At 36.5% G+C, this 19,095-nt stretch overlaps 1 protein-coding gene and 1 pseudogene across 1 annotated transcript in view; both read right to left on the bottom strand.

The window, feature by feature from the left end:
* The window catches only part of Smchd1 (structural maintenance of chromosomes flexible hinge domain containing 1), a 139,938-nt gene that overhangs the window by 89,185 nt on the left and 31,658 nt on the right, over window positions 1–19,095 (bottom strand). The window contains exons 8-11 of the mRNA XM_048806597.1: window positions 15,001–15,114; window positions 14,142–14,248; window positions 12,441–12,523; window positions 12,011–12,124 (exon numbers count right to left, since the gene is read on the bottom strand). Coding sequence (XP_048662554.1) covers window positions 12,011–12,124; window positions 12,441–12,523; window positions 14,142–14,248; window positions 15,001–15,114 — 418 coding nt within the window. The remainder of the gene's footprint in view (window positions 1–12,010; window positions 12,125–12,440; window positions 12,524–14,141; window positions 14,249–15,000; window positions 15,115–19,095) is intronic.
* On the bottom strand, window positions 955–3,053 carry LOC125617762 (annotated as a pseudogene).

Below are 19,095 nucleotides of genomic sequence, written 5' to 3'. Positions count from 1 at the left end.
TCCATAAGGAAGAAGTTTTGAGGGCTTCTGGGTTGTGACCTTATCAAGGTGTTAGAAGGGTCCCCTAAAAGCTACAAGTACCTCCTCCACACCTTGTCCTATGCATCAATTTGGCTCTTCCCGAGTTGCATCCTTTATAATAGACTAGTAAGCATAGTAAGCATAAGTATTTGTTTCTCTGAATTCTGTGAACCATGCTAGGAAATTATCAAATCTAGAGAGGAGGTCTTGGGAAAGTATGGATTTGGAACAGACTTCTTAATTGGGTGGCACAGTTGAGGTCTGTGCTAACTCTGGGCAGATAGTGCTAGAATTACATTAAACTCCAGGACACCCCAACAGTGTCTGGTAAGAAATGAAAAACTGGCTGGTGTGAAAAAACATACATGACATATTGGTGTCATAAGTTTTCTATCTGAGTAGAAGAAAAGCTTATTTTCCTCTTAAAACATTCCAATTAAATAATGAGAAATAAATAAAACACTACATAAGTTCTGTTATAAAATCATTGGCAAGGTAAAAAGGAGGGGGCTCTCCTGTGGAAAAGAGACTTAATACATAACTAAACATAATACATATATGTGCCTGATATCCCCCAAAACAACTATAAAATGTTATCAGTTTTGCAAATTGGGGAATATTGAGCTGGACTGGGTATCATATGGTAATAACTGAATTATAATTACATAAGAAAGAGTCCATAAGAGAAACGTACTTGTGATTCAACAACCATCAAAAAAGAATGGATGAAGCAAATGAAGCCAAATATTTGATAATTTTGTTGAACTAGGTTAATCAGTGTATAAGGGCTTGTTACATAATCCTACATGCGCTTCATGAATAACAAAAAATTTTAAAAATGGTGCAAAAAATTTTTAATTTTAAATAAGTTATAAATTGGTCATAGAAATTAGTAAATCAATATAAAATATCTATAAAAGGATTCAGCAACTTTCTGATTTTCAATGTATTTATTCAATAAATATGCATTAATTATCTCCTATATACTAGGCACTAGAAAAACATGAAGAAAACAACATGCTTACTTTTGTGGAGTTTTAAATCTTTTTTCTTTTTGAAATAGGGTCTCACCCTGTTGCCTAAGTTGGTCTCAAACCTCTAAACTCAAGCATTACCTAGCTTGGTCTTGAATTTCTACACTCAAGTGCTCCTCCTGCCTCAGCATCTTGAGTGACGGGGATTACACAGGCATGTACCACTGGGCCTGGTTTTGCATTTTTATCTTTTTTTTTTTTTTTTAGTTTGAAGACACTTTATTAAACAATTGTGGGTGTTGCTGCCTATCTTTTAAAAATGAAAAATGCATTTCAATAAAACAAATATACACTGAAGCGGTTTTCCTTTATATGAATGATGAGCTGTGCATTAATATTTAAGAGCAAAGTATGTCACCACCAAACTTCAGATATCTTAGGATATTCTAGACACACTTAAGATCACCAAGCTCTGTCAGTACCCTTGGGAATGGTGATCAGCCTATCTATGTTTGTTTCTTGAGCTTCTGTCTTAGAGCTTTTTGTCATTTTCCAATCTTTGCTGAATGGTGTAGATGGTATGAGAAGAATGTGATGCGGTTTCTGTCTCAATTCCAGCTTATCTTCAGTGCTTTCTTTAGTCTGTGAAAGGTGTGCTCTAATTCTTTCCTCAGAGCCTCTGGTTCCTTTAGTGTCTTGTGCCTGTCTGGATGATGCTGGATCATTTTTGCCAAAGCATCATGCTCTGGGCAATTTTTTTGTATTTGTTTGGCTTGAAGAATCTGCTTTTTCTGCTCAGCATTTTTTCATGTGCTCCAGCAATGCTGCCTTCTGTTTCTTTGTAAAATTTTTTTCTTAATTTTCCATTACTCTGAAATTCGTGTCATATACCTACAGGGTTCTACCCACATTGAGATGGTTGGTTCTGGCTGTGTCCTCCTTCTTGGGGTCTAGAATTGTAAAGTTAATGAAACTTTTGCTTGCAGACTAATTCTAAAGTCATCTCCGGCACTATCTGCATCACACAGGAGACGATTCCATATACCTTTGCTGTCAGTCATGGCACCCATGGTGTACCCCGTTCTCCCCTTCCACAGGCCTCTGCATCCCTGGCTTGTTGTCCCTTTCCTCCGTCCTGAATCAGTAACGGCCAGTCGGTTTCCGCTCATGCTTTCAATTGTTCCTTAGTTTTTTGTTTTTTTCTTTAATTATTGTCTCTCTCTCACTTTTTCACTTGTGTTCTTTTTTCGAGATGGTCTCTCACAGTGTTGCCCAGGTATGAACTCCTGGGCTAAGCCATCCTGTTGCCTACATCTTTGAGCAGCTGGGTCTAGAGGTGCATACCACCAAGTCTTCTCCTCTTTTGCTTTTCAGGGTCCACAGGAATAATCCAGGATACAATCCCCGTTTTAAGGACAGCTGATTAGCAACCTTAAACCCATCTCCAAATTAATTTTGACATGTAAAATAACATAGTCACAGGTGTGGGGATTGCAGCAGAGATGTTTGTATTCAGCTAATGACTGGAGCATCAGACAATTCACGGGATGAATCCAGTCTAGCAAGCCTGTCCTTCTAATCCTCTGGCCTCCCCCTCCACTTCACACTAGGGAAGCTCTGGTGTCTCTATCTCACTGACTTCAGGCCACCAGTGAGGCCAGTTCTTAAGTTTTCTGCAACTGTAACTCCAGTGACTCAGAAGGTTCTGGCAGGATCACAAGTTCGATGCCAGCCTCAGCAACTTAGCAAGACCCAAGATCTGAGAAGGCATGGACCAGGCAGCAGATGTGAGATCAACCCATCTTGAGGGATGGTCACCAGGGCCAGGTCTCCTTTTGGCCTGTCTGCCACAGCTGATTTTGGTAGTGGAATGTTGAAGCAGTCAGACCACACAAATTATGAAGGCAGAGATTCCCGGTTCCCGCATTTTTATCTTTTAAGGCAAGGAGGTCAGCAAACTACTATATTGTGCATGGCTGCTTTCAATTTACATTGATAATTTAAATAGTTATGACAAAGACCTTATGCCCCTCAAAGCCTTTTAAAAATTACTGCCTGATCCTTTAAAAATAGTTGACTACCCTGTACTAGGGGGCAGACATATTTAAGAAATAACTAAATTTGGTCCAGAGGTGGGAAAACTTGGCTTCTACAGGAACCAAAAGAAAGCAATTGTATTTAGTAGTATGGTGAATGAGAATGAAATGTAAGTTGAGAAGGAGGGAGAAAGGGTCATATCACATGTGGGGTTTTGTAGTGTTAGGACTGGTATTATCCTCAGCCACTAAAAGTGACGTAATACAAAACGAGAGTGACATAAGCAGATTACAATTTTAAAAGATCATTTTGAGGTACAAAGAGGTAAATAAATTGGATCAAGAGTGTAGCGGGGTCTTCAGTGAAGCAGGTACTAAATGGTTAGGATAAACCATCATGATGATTTGGACAAACATATATTTTAATATCAGTTTGGTGGTAGATTGGTTACAGGGGATTAAAAAATGAATGGAAACACTAGTCCTGCTCAAACTCCTCCAAAAGATTAAAGAGGAAAGAAACACCTCCTAATTTCTTTAATAAAATGAGCATTACTTGATATTGAAGCTAGACAAAGACATCAAAAGAAAACTACAGATCCATAACGCTAATGCATACTGATGCAAAAGTTCAACAAAATACTAGCAAATCAAGTTCAGCATGGTTTTATTTATTTTGCCCAAGTATTTTAAAAGGACTACATGATATACAAGTGGGATTTATTGCTGGAAAACAATGATAATTCAACAAAACAAAGTCTGGACTGAAGCAGAAAAAACATTTGATGAAATCAAAGGACTAAATACTTTTCCTCCAAGATTCAGAATAAAATAGGCAAACCTGCTTTCATCACATCTACTCAACATATTATTGTAAGTTCTACCCAAAGCAATTAAACATGAAAAAAACATGAATAGAAAGCATGAATTTGGGAGGGGAAAAAAAAGAAAAGTATTTCTGTTCATAGATAACATGATATTATTTATAGGCAGAAAACCCTAAAACAAAAACACCAAGGGGGGACCCAACATGGCGGCCGGTGAGGAGGCAGCACTTTCAATACCTCCACAGTAACGGGATCAAAGAGACCCATTAATACACCTACATGCTACCTGCTGAGAAACGTCTAGCAAAATTCCGCTGAAAGGACACCTGCCAGGAATTAGTAAGTGTATTGGAAGTGCCAGTTTGTCTCGGCCACGAGGCGCAGGGGCCCAGTCCCGCCGGCAGCCGCCGAAAGGCCGCAGCTAGCCCGGTGGCGAACGTTCAAACAGCCACTGCCTGCCCAAGCCCCCGCCGGCCCGGCTCTGTAAACCGCCCCCGGCGGTTCGGCGCTGCAAACGACCCCCCCTCGGGTGAACAGCTCCCGCCCCCACCCCGCGCTCTGCGAACAGCCCCGCCCGCACGGCGAAAGGGATACCACCATGGCAGAGAACTGACGTCACGTGCGGAGGAGATAACTTCATTGAAACCAGCGCGACAGGTGTGTAATCCCCTAGCCATCTCTCTCCACACAGCGGGGAAACCTTAAGAGCCCCTCCCAGCTCTCCTGTGAGCTCTATAGCCAGACCGAGGGAATCAGGAGTGGCGCGGGGACTCGCGGCGTGGAACTCCCGGCTACCGCTCCCACCAGTGCTGACAACTGAGGTCTCTTGCACCAGCTACCGGGGGGGTGGCTACTGGAGGGCAAGCAAATTCGCTGGGGGTTCTCAGCCCCAAGCTCTACAAACTTATGGTCTGAGGGAGGCAAACAGGGAGAGTGTGCCCAGGCGTTCATGAAAACAGGGCTCCCAGGAGCAGCAGACCTGGAGTGTAGCCAGTATTGTGGTAAGAGTCACAGGTGAGCAGGGCCTGGCTTGAGGAAACACAAGAGAAGGCCCTAGGCACTCAGGATTGGAGACCCGCCCAGTCTGGGACGAAGAGCTGCTGCACAGTGAATGGTTCCCACCAATTGAGAGGAGAAGCTTGGCGCAGTGGGCACAGCTCCACCTACTGGAAGAGAAGTTAATCGAAATCTATGACTGCATTTATTATTATTTTTTTTCTTTTTCTTTCATTTTCATTTTTTTTGTTGGTATTGTTGTTCTTTAACTTTTTTTAATGTTTTTAATTTTTAAAAAAATTTTTTTTATTTTATTATTATTAGTATTATTTCTTTAAATTTTAATTTTCATGTTTTTAATCTTTATTATTAAAACAATTTTTTTTCTTTCTTTATTTTCTATTTTTTTTCTTTTGTCTTTTCATTTCTTTCAATTTTCTTATTCCCCCTTCCTTGAATTCTACCTGCCTACTCTCATTCTCTTTAGTGACTTCTTCCCTTCCCTTCTAATATCTTTCCTCCCAAGCATCAAATAAATTTATAAGAGTAAACAGTAACTCAGCAGTCAAACAGAACAAGAAGTAACATGAGCAGCATAAAAAAGCAAGGAAGAAAAGGAGTACAAACAATGAAGGACAGCCTAAATATTCAGGAGGACCTAGAGTCAGCAGAAAAATGGTCATATAAAGAACTCAAGGAACACCTTAGACAGATGGAATGGAACCTTAAAGAGGATACGAGACAGCAAATCCAAACAGTGAAAGAACACTTTGAAAATGAATTACATAGACAGATAAAAGAAGAAGTTAAGCATCTTTATCAGGAGATTGAGATTATAAAAAAAAACAAACAATAATTCTAGAAATGAAGGAAACGATAAACCAAATTAAAAACTCAATTGAGAGTATCACTAACAGAGTGGAGCAAGTAGAAGCCAGAACATCAGATAATGAAGACAAAATATATCATCTTGAAAAGAGCCTAGCCAACTCAGAAAGGCTGGTTAAAAACCACGAGAAAAACATCCAAGAGATATGGGATAACATAAAGAAACCAAACCTACGAGTCATCGGGATAGAAGAAGGTACAGAGATTCAAACCAAGGGAATGAGTAACCTGCTGAAAGAAATAATTACAGAAAACTTTCCAGAAATAAAAAAGGAAACGGATATACAAATTGTAGATGCATACAGGACACCGAGCACACAAAATCACAGTAGACCAACGCCAAGACACATTGTTATGAAGATATCCAATATACAGAACAAAGAGAAAATATTAAAAGCTACAAGAGAAAGGAGGCAGATTACATTCAGGGGTAAACCAATAAGGTTAACAACGGATTTTTCATCACAGACGCTGAAAGCGAGAAGATCCTGGAACAACGTATTTCAAACACTGAAAGACAATGGATGCCAACCAAGAATTCTGTATCCAGCAAAATTAAGCTTCAGGTACGATAACGAAATAAAAATCTTTCATGATAAACAAAAGCTAAAAGAATTTGCAGCCAGAAAACCAGCATTGCAAAGCATCTTGAGCAAAACACTACACGAGGAAGAAATGAAAAACAATAACCAAAACCATCAGTGGGAAGTGCCTCTATAAAGACAGAGGGCGGGGGGAAAGCTAACCATGGAGAAACAAACTAAATTAAAAAAAAAAAAAAAAAAAGAAGATAAATAATCAAACATGGCTGGAAGTACAAACCATATATCAATAGTAACTCTAAACGTTAATGGCTTAAACTCTCCAATAAAGCGACATAGGCTGGTAACATGGATTAAAAAAACAAATCCAACAATATGCTGCCTCCAGGAGACACATCTGATTGGAAAAGACATACACAGGCTGAAGGTGAAAGGTTGGGAAAAAATATACCATGCACACGGTCCTCGTAAGCAAGCAGGGGTGGCCATCCTCATATCGAATAAAATTGACTTCAAGACTAAATTAATCAAAAGGGATAAGGAAGGACATTATATACTGTTAAAAGGAACCATTCACCAACAAGACATAACAATTATCAATATTTATGCACCAAATAATGGTGCTGCGACGTTCATAAAACAAATTCTCCTCAAGTTCAAGAATCAAATAGACCACAACACAATAATTATGGGTGACTTCAACACACCTCTCTCACAATTGGACAGATCCTCCAAACAAAAGCTGAATAAAGAAACTATAGAACTCAATATCACAATCAACAACCTAGACTTAACTGACATATATAGAATATATCAACCATCATCAAGTGGATATACTTTTTTCTCAGCAGCACATGGATCCTCCTCAAAAATAGACCATATATTATGCCATAGGGCAACCCTCAGTAAATATACAGGGGTGGAGATAATACCATGCATTTTATCTGATCATAATGGAATGAAACTGGAAATCAATGATAAAAGAAGGAAGGAAAAATCCTACATCACATGGAAAATGAACAATATGTTACTGAATGATCAATGGGTTACAGAAGACATAAAGGAGGAAATCAAAAAATTCTTAGAGATAAATGAAAATACAGACACAACATATCGGAATCTATGGGACACAATGAAAGCAGTTTTAAGAGGGAAATTCATCGCTTGGAGGTCATTCCTCAAAAAAAGGAAAAACCAACAAATAAATGAGCTCACACTTCATCTCAAAGCCCTAGAAAAGGAAGAGCAAAACAACAGCAAATGTAGCAGAAGGCAAGAAATAATTAAAATCAGAGCGGAAATCAACGAAATTGAAACAAAAGAAACTATTGAAAAAATTAACAAAACTAAAAGTTGGTTCTTTGAAAAAATAAATAAGATCGACAGACCCTTAGCCATGCTAACGAAGAGAAGAAGAGAGAGAACTCAAATCACTAACATACGGGATGAAAAAGGCAATATCACAACAGACACTACAGAAATACAGAAGACAATTAGAAATTATTTTGAAAACCTATATTCCAATAAAATAGAAGATAGTGAAGACATCGATAAATTCCTTAAGTCATATGATTTGCCCAGACTGAGTCAGGAGGATACTCACAACTTAAACAGACCAATAACAATAGATGAAATAGAAGAAGCAATCAAAAGACTTCCAACCAAGAAAAGCCCAGGACCGGATGGGTATACAGCGGAGTTTTACAAAACCTTTAAGGAAGAATTAATACCAATACTTTTCAAGTTATTTCAGGAAATAGAAAAAGAAGGAGCTCTGCCAAATTCATTCTATGAGGCCAACATCACCCTGATTCCGAAACCAGACAAAGACACCTCAAAGAAAGAAAACTACAGACCAATATCTCTGATGAACCTAGATGCAAAAATCCTCAATAAAATTCTGGCGAATCGGATACAAAGGCACATCAAAAAAATTGTGCACCATGATCAAGTAGGATTCATCCCTGGGATGCAAGGATGGTTCAATATACGGAAATCAATAAATGTTATTCACCACATCAATAGACTTAAAAATAAGAACCATATGATCATCTCAATAGACGCAGAAAAAGCATTCGACAAAGTACAGCATCCCTTTATGTTCAAAACATTAGAAAAACTAGGGATAACAGGAACTTACCTCGACATTGTAAAAGCTATCTATGCTAAGCCTCAGGCTAGCATCATTCTCAATGGAGAAAAATTGAAGGCATTCCCCCTAAAATCTGGAACAAGACAGGGATGCCCTCTATCACCACTTCTATTCAATATAGTTCTCGAAACACTGGCCAGAGCAATTAGACAGACGAAAGAAATTAAAGGCATAAAAATAGGAAAGGAAGAACTTAAATTATCACTATTTGCAGATGACATGATTCTATACCTAGAAGACCCAAAAGGGTCTACAAAAAAACTACTAGAACTAATAAATGAATTCAGCAAAGTGGCAGGATATAAAATCAACACGCATAAATCAAAGGCATTTCTGTATATCAGCGACAAAACTTCTGAAACGGAAATGAGGAAAAACACTCCATTCACAATATCCTCAAAAAAAATAAAATACTTGGGAATCAACCTAACAAAAGAGGTGAAAGATTTATATAATGAAAACTACAAAACCCTAAAAAGAGAAGTAGAAGAAGATCTTAGAAGATGGAAAAATATACCCTGTTCATGGATAGGCAGAACTAACATCATCAAAATGGCGATATTACCAAAAGTTCTCTATAGGTTTAATGCAATGCCAATCAAAATCCCAACGGCATTTCTTGTAGAAATGGATAAAGCAATCATGAAATTCATATGGAAAAATAAAAGACCCAGAATAGCAAAAGCAATTCTAAGCAGGAAGTGCGAATCAGGCGGTATAGCGATACCAGACTTAAAACTATATTACAGAGCAATAGTAACAAAAACAGCATGGTACTGGTACCAAAACAGGAGGGTGGACCAATGGTACAGAATAGAGGACACAGAGACTAATCCACAAAGCTACAACTATCTTATATTTGATAAAGGAGCTAAAAGCATGCAATGGAGGGAGGATAGCATCTTCAACAAATGGTGCTGGGAAAACTGGAAATCCATATGCAACAAAATGAAACTGAATCCCCTCCTCTCGCCATGCACAAAAGTTAACTCAAAGTGGATCAAGGAGCTAGATATCAAATCAGAGACTCTGCGTCTGATAGAAGAAAAAGTTGGCTCCGATCTACATATTGTAGGGTCGGGCTCCAAATTCCTTAATAGGACACCCATAGCACAAAAGTTGATAACAAAAATCAACAAATGGGACTTACTTAAACTGAAAAGTTTTCTCTCAGCAAGAGAAACAATAAAAGAGGTAAATAGGGAGCCTACATCATGGGAACAAATTTTTACTCCTCACACTTCAGATAGAGCCCTAATATCCAGAGTATACAAAGAACTCAAAAAATTAAACAATAAGAAAACAAATAACCCAATCAACAAATGGGCCAAAGACCTGAACAGACACTTCTCAGAGGAGGACATACAATCAATCAACAAGTACATGAAAAAATGCTCACCATCTCTAGCAGTCAGAGAAATGCAAATCAAAACCACCCTAAGATACCATCTCACTCCAGTAAGATTGGCAGCCATTATGAAGTCAAACAACAACAAGTGCTGGAGAGGATGTGGGGAAAAGGGTACTCTTGTACATTGCTGGTGGGACTGCAAACTGGTGCGGCCAATCTGGAAAGCAGTATGGAGATTCCTGGGAAAGCTGGGAATGGAACCACCATTTGACCCAGCTATTGCCCTTCTTGGACTTTTCCCTGAAGACCTTAAAAGAGCGTACTACAGGGATACTGCTACATCGATGTTCATAGCAGCACAATTCACAATTGCTAGACTGTGGAACCAACCCAGATGCCCTTCAATAGATGAATGGATAAAAAAAATGTGGCATTTATACACCATGGAGCATTACGCAGCACTAAAAAATGACAAAATCATGGAATTTGCAGGGAAATGGATGGCACTAGAGCAGATTACGCTTAGTGAAGCTAGCCAATCCCTAAAAAAAAAATAACAAATGTCTTCTTTGATATAATGAGAGCAACTAAGAACAGAGCAGGGAGGAAGAGCAGGAAGAAAAGATTAACATTAAACAGAGACATGAGGTGGGAGGGAAAAGGAGAGAAAAGGGAAATTGCATGATAATGGAGGGAGACCCTCATTGTTATACAAAATTACATATAAGAGGTTGTGAGGGGAATGGGAAAATAAACAAGGAGAGAAATGAATTACAGTAGATGGGGTAGAGAGAGAAGATGGGAGGGGAGGGGAGGGGAGGGGGGATAGTTGTGGATAGGAAAGGTAGCAGAATACAGCAGTTACTAATAGGGCATTATGTAAAAATGTGGATGTGTAACCGATGTGATTCTGCAATCTGTATTTGGGGTAAAATTGGGAGTTCATAACCAACTTGAATCTAATGCATGAAATTTGATATGTTAAGAGCTTTGTAATGTTTTGAACAACCAAAAAAAAACACCAAAAACAAAAAAACCCACCCTGTAAGCCTTCACATATATGGTAAGTTGATTTAACAAGGGTGCCATGATCATTCAATAGGGAAAGGATAGTCTTTTTACAAATGTTGCAAGGCAATCTAGATACCTGCATACACTAGAAGCACATAAAAATAAGTTAATGGATTAAAATAAAAATTAGAGTAAAAACTACTTTAAAAAAAAAAGTTCAAGGCCATGCATGGTGGTGAACACTTGTAATCCAAGCAATTTGAGAGACTGAGGCAGGAGGATCTCAAGTTTGAGGTCAGCCTGAGCAACTCAGGGAGGCCCTACTCAGCAAGACATTGTCTCAAAATAAAAAAATAAAAAGGGCTGGGGATTTGCCTTCATGGTTAAGCACCCTTGGCTTCAATCCCTGGTACCAAAAAAAAAAAAACAGTTAAACTAAGAATACCAAATCTTGAATGATCTGTGGCGTAGACAAACAAGTATACAGTGACAAAATAGATTATTCAAATATAAAAGAAAATATTTTAGGCAGTTGAGACAAAACAATGAATAAGAATGTTATTAACAGGTGTGTTAGAGTTAAGGAACTAGAAGATAAGCAGTAATATTCAGCTCTTCCCACCTCATGTATTATTTATTTATTTTATTTATATTTTGTGGTACTATAGATTAAACCCAGATGCTTCTTCATGCTAGGCAAGCACTCTACCATCGAAATGCATGCCCCACCATTCTAAATTTTGAGACAGGGTCTTGCTAAGTTGCCTAGGATGGCCCTGAACCTGCCCTCAATCTCCTAAGTAGGTGTGATTATAGGCATGTGCCACCAAGAAGGTCAGCTCTTTCCCCTTGACCACAAAAAAGGACCAGGCCTAGTATCTGGGGTTAAGTACTTCTGGTTCACAGTTTTAGAGCCACAGTAGTTTTCATTTGGAAGAGACCTTAATGATTATCTAAATTAGTAGTTCTACACATATGTATCATACCTGTTCTTTATCTCATAATTACATTTCTGGGAACATTCAGGCTAGTTTTGAAAAACATAAACCTTAGTAATAAAAAGTGAACTATTTATATCACACATAAAATTTTTAACTTTAATCAAATTCACTATCATCAGATTACTGTCATCAATAAGTACAAGAAGATACTCAAATCTGTAGCACATCTTTAAGAACAACATTAAAGGTCTGAATTTGTCTGTATACTTACAGTGTAATATAACTTTAAGCTCAACTAGGAGTTTCTTTGAACCTCCGTGACTTGTTCCTGGAAGCTTTTGCATTGCCTCTCCCTTTTTATTCAGTATTTCAATTCTTAATGCACCTATGAGTTAAAAGTTAAAATAAAGCATATCTTAATTACACCCCAAAACTCTGCTTAATCTGCTAGGTTTTCCTATCACATTTTAATTTTTCATGGTTCTTTACTTATTAGAAATATAAGACAAAATAAAAGCATTTTTTTTGGTATTAGAAAAACAACAAACTAGACAAAGACATAAGATGTTAAGTTCTAAAGATTATTAAAAATATTAAATATGAAGCAAAAATTCAAACTAACTACAACTGCTTTATCCAATGGAAAGATCAAGTGCAAGCAAAATATAAAATACTGTGTCTTTATTTCAATGATTACATACCAATAGGGGTTCCAGCAGGCCTAATCTCATTAGGCAACAATTCATCTCCTTCAGGCCAAGTTACTGACAATCTATCAGGGAGCCTATAATGAAATTAACCTATTAATGTTTCATAAATTTGGTTAATTATAGTCTTAATTAGAAATATACAACTTAACTACCTGGCATGTGTGAGACCCTGTGTTCAATATACAATACCACCTACCCCCCCAGAAAAAGTATATAAGTTACTAGAATCTTAGTTTTTTTCTTCTTTTAAGAGTTTCATAGTTATACATAGTAGTGGGTTCATCATGACAAACTCATACATACATAGAAATCCATTTCACTTCATGATCCCCCCTCTTTTTTCCTCGCATCCTCCCCCTGCTCTACTAGACTTCCTTTAAAGAGTTATTGTTGAGGGGCTGGGGATGTGGCTCAAAGTGGTAGCATGCTCGGCTAGCATGCGGGAGGCACTGGGTTCAATTCTCAGCACCACATAAAAATAAAACAAAAATATTGTGTCCTCCTAAAACTAAACAATAAAATTTTTTTAAAAAGACTTATTGTTGATATATACATATTTGAAAGGTTAAATCTGGAAATTTATATGACTAATCAACTAAAATGTTTTTTCTTTTCTTTAATTTTGCTGTAGCTTCCAAAAAAAGCAAGTCAAAATATCTTGAGAGAGGATGAACTCTAAGAAGAGAAAATTTCAGTAAAAACCAAATGATTACATCATCAATACATAAGCAAAATTTGTAGAAGTAAAAATTTTGCTTTTTAGAAGGTTGTTAAAGTTTGGATATAAGATATAGTCTAAAAAGCTCCTGTGCTGATGCAGGAGGTAAAATAATCAGATTATGGGAACTCTAACCAAATCAGTGGATTAAACGATTTGATGGATTAAGTTAACAATAGTTGGTTAAAGTTAGAGAACTAGAAGATAAGCAACTCTTTCCAAATTATTAATCCATTTGGTAGATTAATTTGAATGAACTATGCGGGTAAATAACTGTAGGAAGGTGGAGTGTGGGTGGAAGATGTAGGTCTCTGGGGGTGTGCCCTTTAGGATTTTATTTTTTCTCTTAGCCTCCTTCCCCTTTGCTTCCTGGTTTCCATAAGGTGAGCAGCTTTCCTCCTCCATCTTCTTCTGCCATGAAGCTATGCCTCAGGCCCAGAGCGATGGACTAAGCAGACTATGGACTGAGACCTCTGAATACATAAGCCAAAATAAACTTTTCCTCCTCTAAGATGCTCTTATAAGGTAGTTTTGGTCATAGGGCAAAAAGGAGACTAACACAAAGGCATTATAATTTTCACATAGTTATTAGACAAAACAGGTTGCTTTTTAATAAATTCCTATTATAATCATGGTACCTAAAAATATAATACTTCAGATACATAAGATATCCTTTTCTCCTACAAATGTAGGGTTCTTTTTTTGGTAAACAGACATTTAATATTTAATGTCAAGAAGTTCACCTCAATATGTAGAACTTTTTTTTTTTCTTCAGTGCTGGAGATTGAACCCAGGGCTTCATGCATGGTAGTCACATGCTCTACATCTGTGCCATACCACCGACACCTATCTATACATTATCTTAAAACTACAAAGCACTATCAGAAGGGTAAATGACACACTCAAGGATACTTAAAAGCATTGCAATGCCTCTTGAATTTTTTATTTTTGCCATATTTCTAGAAATGACTTACCTTGCCATTTCATCTTCTACATATTTTCTCACAGTTTTCTCAGCGACTGTCCTATCCAGCTTTGCAATTGGGACAGTTTTCACTTCATCATATAGTGCCTGAGGTTCCTGAATTAATAAAATTAATTTATACCAACATTCCAAAGAAAACCATTTAAATTTAACTGCAAACGCCACTTGTTTCTGTCAAAGTGATCTATTTTACCTTTTTAAAGTATTAATTTTTAACTTTTTTGTTGTTGTTGTTGTTAAAGACAGATACCTTTATTTTATTTACTTATTTATTTTTATGTGGTGCTGAGGATTGAACCCAGTGCCTCATTCATGCTAGGCAAGCACTCTACTACTGAGCTACAATCCCAGCCCCATTTTCCCTTACTTAAATGAGAATAGTTATTCTTACATTATACAAGAGTATCTATTTTCATTTTTTATGTAATCTCCATTGTCCAAATGATAAACCACTCAAATAACAAGATATGTAGGGAAAAAACTCATTCTATTCTTGCAGTTACTCATTCTTAGGAGAGAATTCTTGCTCCAATGTTTACTAGCTTATAGGCCCTGGAGGAAATGTACACTTTACAAAATCCCCATGATAACTATAACTATATATATATGTGTGTATGTGTGTGTGTGTGTGTGTGTATTTGTAAAACATTGGGCACGTAGATGTTAAGTTCTAAAGATTATTAAAAACATTAAATATGAAGCAAAAATTCAAGCTAACTACAACTGCTTTATCCAATGGAAAGACCAAGTGCAAGCAAAATATAAAATACTGTGTCTTTATTTCAATGATTACACAAAAGTGGTACCAAGAGTCTATCAGTACATATTTTTATTACTTACTGTCTTACCATTGCAATTTGAACTTCTCCTCCTGTAGCATATACTTCTCCATCATGATCACCATAAAGAAAAAATCTTACTATGCTTCCATAAAAGAGGGGGAGTGTCTTGATTGTCTTGACCTAATAAATTAGTTAAAAAAAAAAAAAAGGCTAAAGTATTAATATTACTAACAGGTTTAATAATAACAACTTTACAAAATTCCTTTATACAATGCAAAACACCTTGATAACCATCATCAGAAAAACAAAAGCACTGTAATATTTTAATAAAATTATTTTCATAAAGTGCACTTTATAAAAAGTAATATTTTTAATATTTCCATTATTTCAATTCAGAAATTCCCAAGAAGTACTTTTAAGACTTTATAACCAATCTACCCTTCTTAGCCTCATTTCTACTACATTTTTTCCATACAAGGTAGGCTGCAGGACAACCCAACATTTATTGCTTGCTATAGGATCTTCTAGAAAATATTTGCCCCACTGCCACAAAGTATTTGACAAATGTGATTATTTCCTCCTTATAATTCTTCACTTGGCTGCAGGGATACTATATTCTAGTTTCCTTGGATCTCACAAGCTTATCCTTTCAGTATTCCTTTGCCAACTCTTTCTTTATATTCTAAACCTTATATGTTAATGCCAAACCCTAAGTGTTAATGTTAACCCTTAAATGTTGGTGTTAATGCTTTAAGCTCAGACTTGGCCTCTTCAGCTATATTCACTACTTCAAGGAATGATCTCATCCAATTCCAAGGCTTTAAATATATGATGGTGACCCTCACATTAATGAATTTTAGGTAAGAATAGATGTCTTTCTACTTTTATTAATTATCTGTGTAGATTCAAGCCTCTACCTCTTTTAAAGTTCACAAAAAATGCTGCTTCTTCACCCAAGTACTTCATGATTTGCTGTCTTCTTCCAAATTCAGAAAATTGCCTCCTGTCCTTCCAAACTATCCTTCTCTCTTCAGTACACTTATGCCCCTATTAGCTATTTTTATGTATGTTTATGTTGTCTCTGCTCTTAGGTTATAATAACACTAGAAACAAAGCACATTTCCTCCATCTCTGCATTCTCCTCAATGCAGTCAAAAGGTACAGTGAGTAAGCAGGTGCACCTACCCTCAAAAAAAAAAAAAAAAAAANGTGAATGCCTAGCAACATAGATTGTCAGTTCTAACTGTGAAGTCAATAATTAAAATGGGTAGTTGGGAAGAAGCAGGTAGAAAGAAAGGTTTAAAGACTGTGTGTGTGTGTGTGTGTGTTTATTTTATTTTAATTTTTTTTTTTTTTTGCATTACTAGGGAATGAACCCAGTGTCAATCCCCACTCCACCCTTTTTTTGGTAAGTTTTTATTTTAAGACATTTAGGGTCATGCTAAATTGCTGAAGCTAGCCTGGAATTTGTAATCCTCCCACGACAGATACCTTAGTTCCTGGGATTACCAGTATATGCAACCATACTTGGTTGTACCAAAAGTGAGTTACTTGTGGAACACCTGGGAAGGACATCTACATGAAACTGGAAATGGATGTACTGGATGTAATCAGCTATATTCATTCCTACCATCTTTTATTGTGCCTTTTTGGGGCTACAAAGTTTGGAAAACCAAAAAAGTATTATTCCCCAGCTATTTGGGTTGAGCATGCAAATGTGTTTTCAACAATTAGATGTATTAGCAAAATTAAGACTGAAGCCATTTCTAGAAATATCTTAAAGGTTTTCTATTATCATACCCTGAAGGACCAGTAACCAGATTTCAACTTCAAAGTATCCAAAGGGCACTAAAACACTGGTTATAACCAGAAATTTTGTATTTCAGTTGGAGCAACTGTGGAAATGAGATCTTTCCAACTCTTTGGTACCCAACAGAGGTCTTCCTACTTCAAAATTACAGAAGATACAGCATCCCTCCAAGGCCAGTTCAGAATGTCCTGGCATCACTCTAGGAGGTTCAGCTGATTATTCCTTTGGCCTTTCTGATACTCATGTAAGTATCTAAATAATTAAATCCTTTACTGTTTAAAGTATCAGATGGTTTGAACTCAGCCTGATTCAATATCATAATCCTAACAGAAAAGTCTTGACAAAAAAAACAGATTGGAGAATTGTTGGTATCTAAGTGGCACATACATTTGTATATGCCAAGACTGCTAATTACAGATGGAAGATCGACCAGCTCATTGGGCATGATGGTGGCTGCCCACAATCCTAGATAGTTAGGAGGCTGAGGGAGAAGAATCACAAGTTTGAGGCCAGGATTAGCAACTTAATGAGACCCTGTCCCAAAATGAAACAATTTCAAAAAGGACTGGGGATGTAACTCACTGGTAAAGTATCCCTGGTTTCAATCCCCAGTACCCAAAAAAAGAAAGGAAAAGAAAAAGAAAAAGGAAAGAAAAGAGTACCACCAACTTCACCCACATTCTGGAAATGGCTAAACGGTCAGAGATAGAAGTTCAAAAAAATTAGTCTAGAAAAAACTGCTCAGTAAAAGAAAAGAACAAGTACCAATTGCTACCTGTTAAATGCCTGTTGGGATGCACTTAGCTGGCAAAGAAAAGATGATCCATGAGACCCAGCCCTATTCAAGCTTCATAATATACACTTACATTCTCAATTTGTTTTTTAACTAGTTTTTTTTTTTTAATGCCTAAGCTTTTTTTTTAACATTTTTTTTAATTGTCAATAAACTTTTATTTTATTTATAAGTGGTGCTGAAAATCGAATCCAGGGCCTCACACATGCTAGGCAAGCGCTCTACCACTGAGCCACAACCCCAGCCCTTTTAACTAGTTTTAACATGGCAATTAATATTTCCACCAATATATTAAATAAGGCTTTTTGATGGTAAGATAGAAGACATAGAAGTCTGTTAGGCAAATATATTACAAAATATGTAATTTGTTAAATACATACAAATTTTTAATAAAGTGAAATATATGAAAGTAATTTCCTGAGCAGAGGAATGTTAAATTATAGAAAAAGTAAAAGTAGCTAAAAAACATAAAAATAAATTCAACCTAGCAGTAATAAAAGAAAAGGCAATATTTATATCTATCAAATTGCCAACATTTTATTGCCTTTTCTCCTTTTTTCCTAAAAATAAGGAACTGAGCAGATAGGTCCTTCATACACAACTGCTGATTTTTGAGTTTAATCTTGAACACATACCAAGGACATTTTAAAAGTTTAAATATATTGTCAACTATTAAAATTCTAACAAAATATTAAGATTTCATGGCAGTATCTTTCTAATTATAGTACAATTCTACAAATAAGAAATATTGTGGCGCAATTAAAAATATATTGCACATTTTATAAAATAGGGTAATACTCTAAATGTTAATATAAGAAATCTAAATCAGGGCTGAGGTTGTGGCTCAGCTGTAAAGCACTTGCCTCGCATATGTGAGTTACTGAGTTCAATTCTCAGGTTCATCAACATCTTAAAAAAAAAAGAAATGTAGAATCAAAGCTATAAGTTATATATTTTTAAAAACAGAATTGGGCCAAGCCTAGTGATGTATGCTTATAATGCCATCTACTCCAGAGACTGAGGCAGGAGAATTGCAAGTTTGAGGCCAATCTGGGCAATCCAGTGAGACCCTATTTCAAAATAAAATAAAGGGCTAGGAATGTAGCTCAGTGGTACAGTGCTTACCTAGCATGTGCTAGGCCCTACGTTCAATCTCTAGTATCACCAAAAAAAAAAAAAAAAGACACTGGGAGGGGGGGGTCACCAAAATATTATATGACATTTGGCAATATTCTCATTTTCTTTCCTGTTAAATTTTCTGATTTATTTTGGAATAATTTTTTTTTTCTTTTAGGTACTGAGGATTGAATCCAGGACCTCATATATGGTAGGCAAGTACTCTATCACCAAGCCACACCTCCAGCCCAGAAAACAAGTTTTAAAATGCTCAAAATTACTTTAAAATAAAGATTCTAAGATGAAAAATTATAAAATGTTTCAAAAAGAAAAGTTGAATATTCAATAAATTCTATGTACTCACCTCCAAGATCCAAATTTGTTAAATATTTGTCATATTAAAAAGACAATTTAAATATAAACTTGCAACAGAATTTCATTT

Source organism: Marmota marmota, unplaced genomic scaffold (assembly GCF_001458135.2).
Source record: "Marmota marmota marmota unplaced genomic scaffold, marMar, whole genome shotgun sequence".
In the NCBI taxonomy this organism is placed as follows: domain Eukaryota; kingdom Metazoa; phylum Chordata; class Mammalia; order Rodentia; family Sciuridae; genus Marmota; species Marmota marmota.
This window is presented reverse-complemented; position numbering and strand designations above follow the sequence as displayed.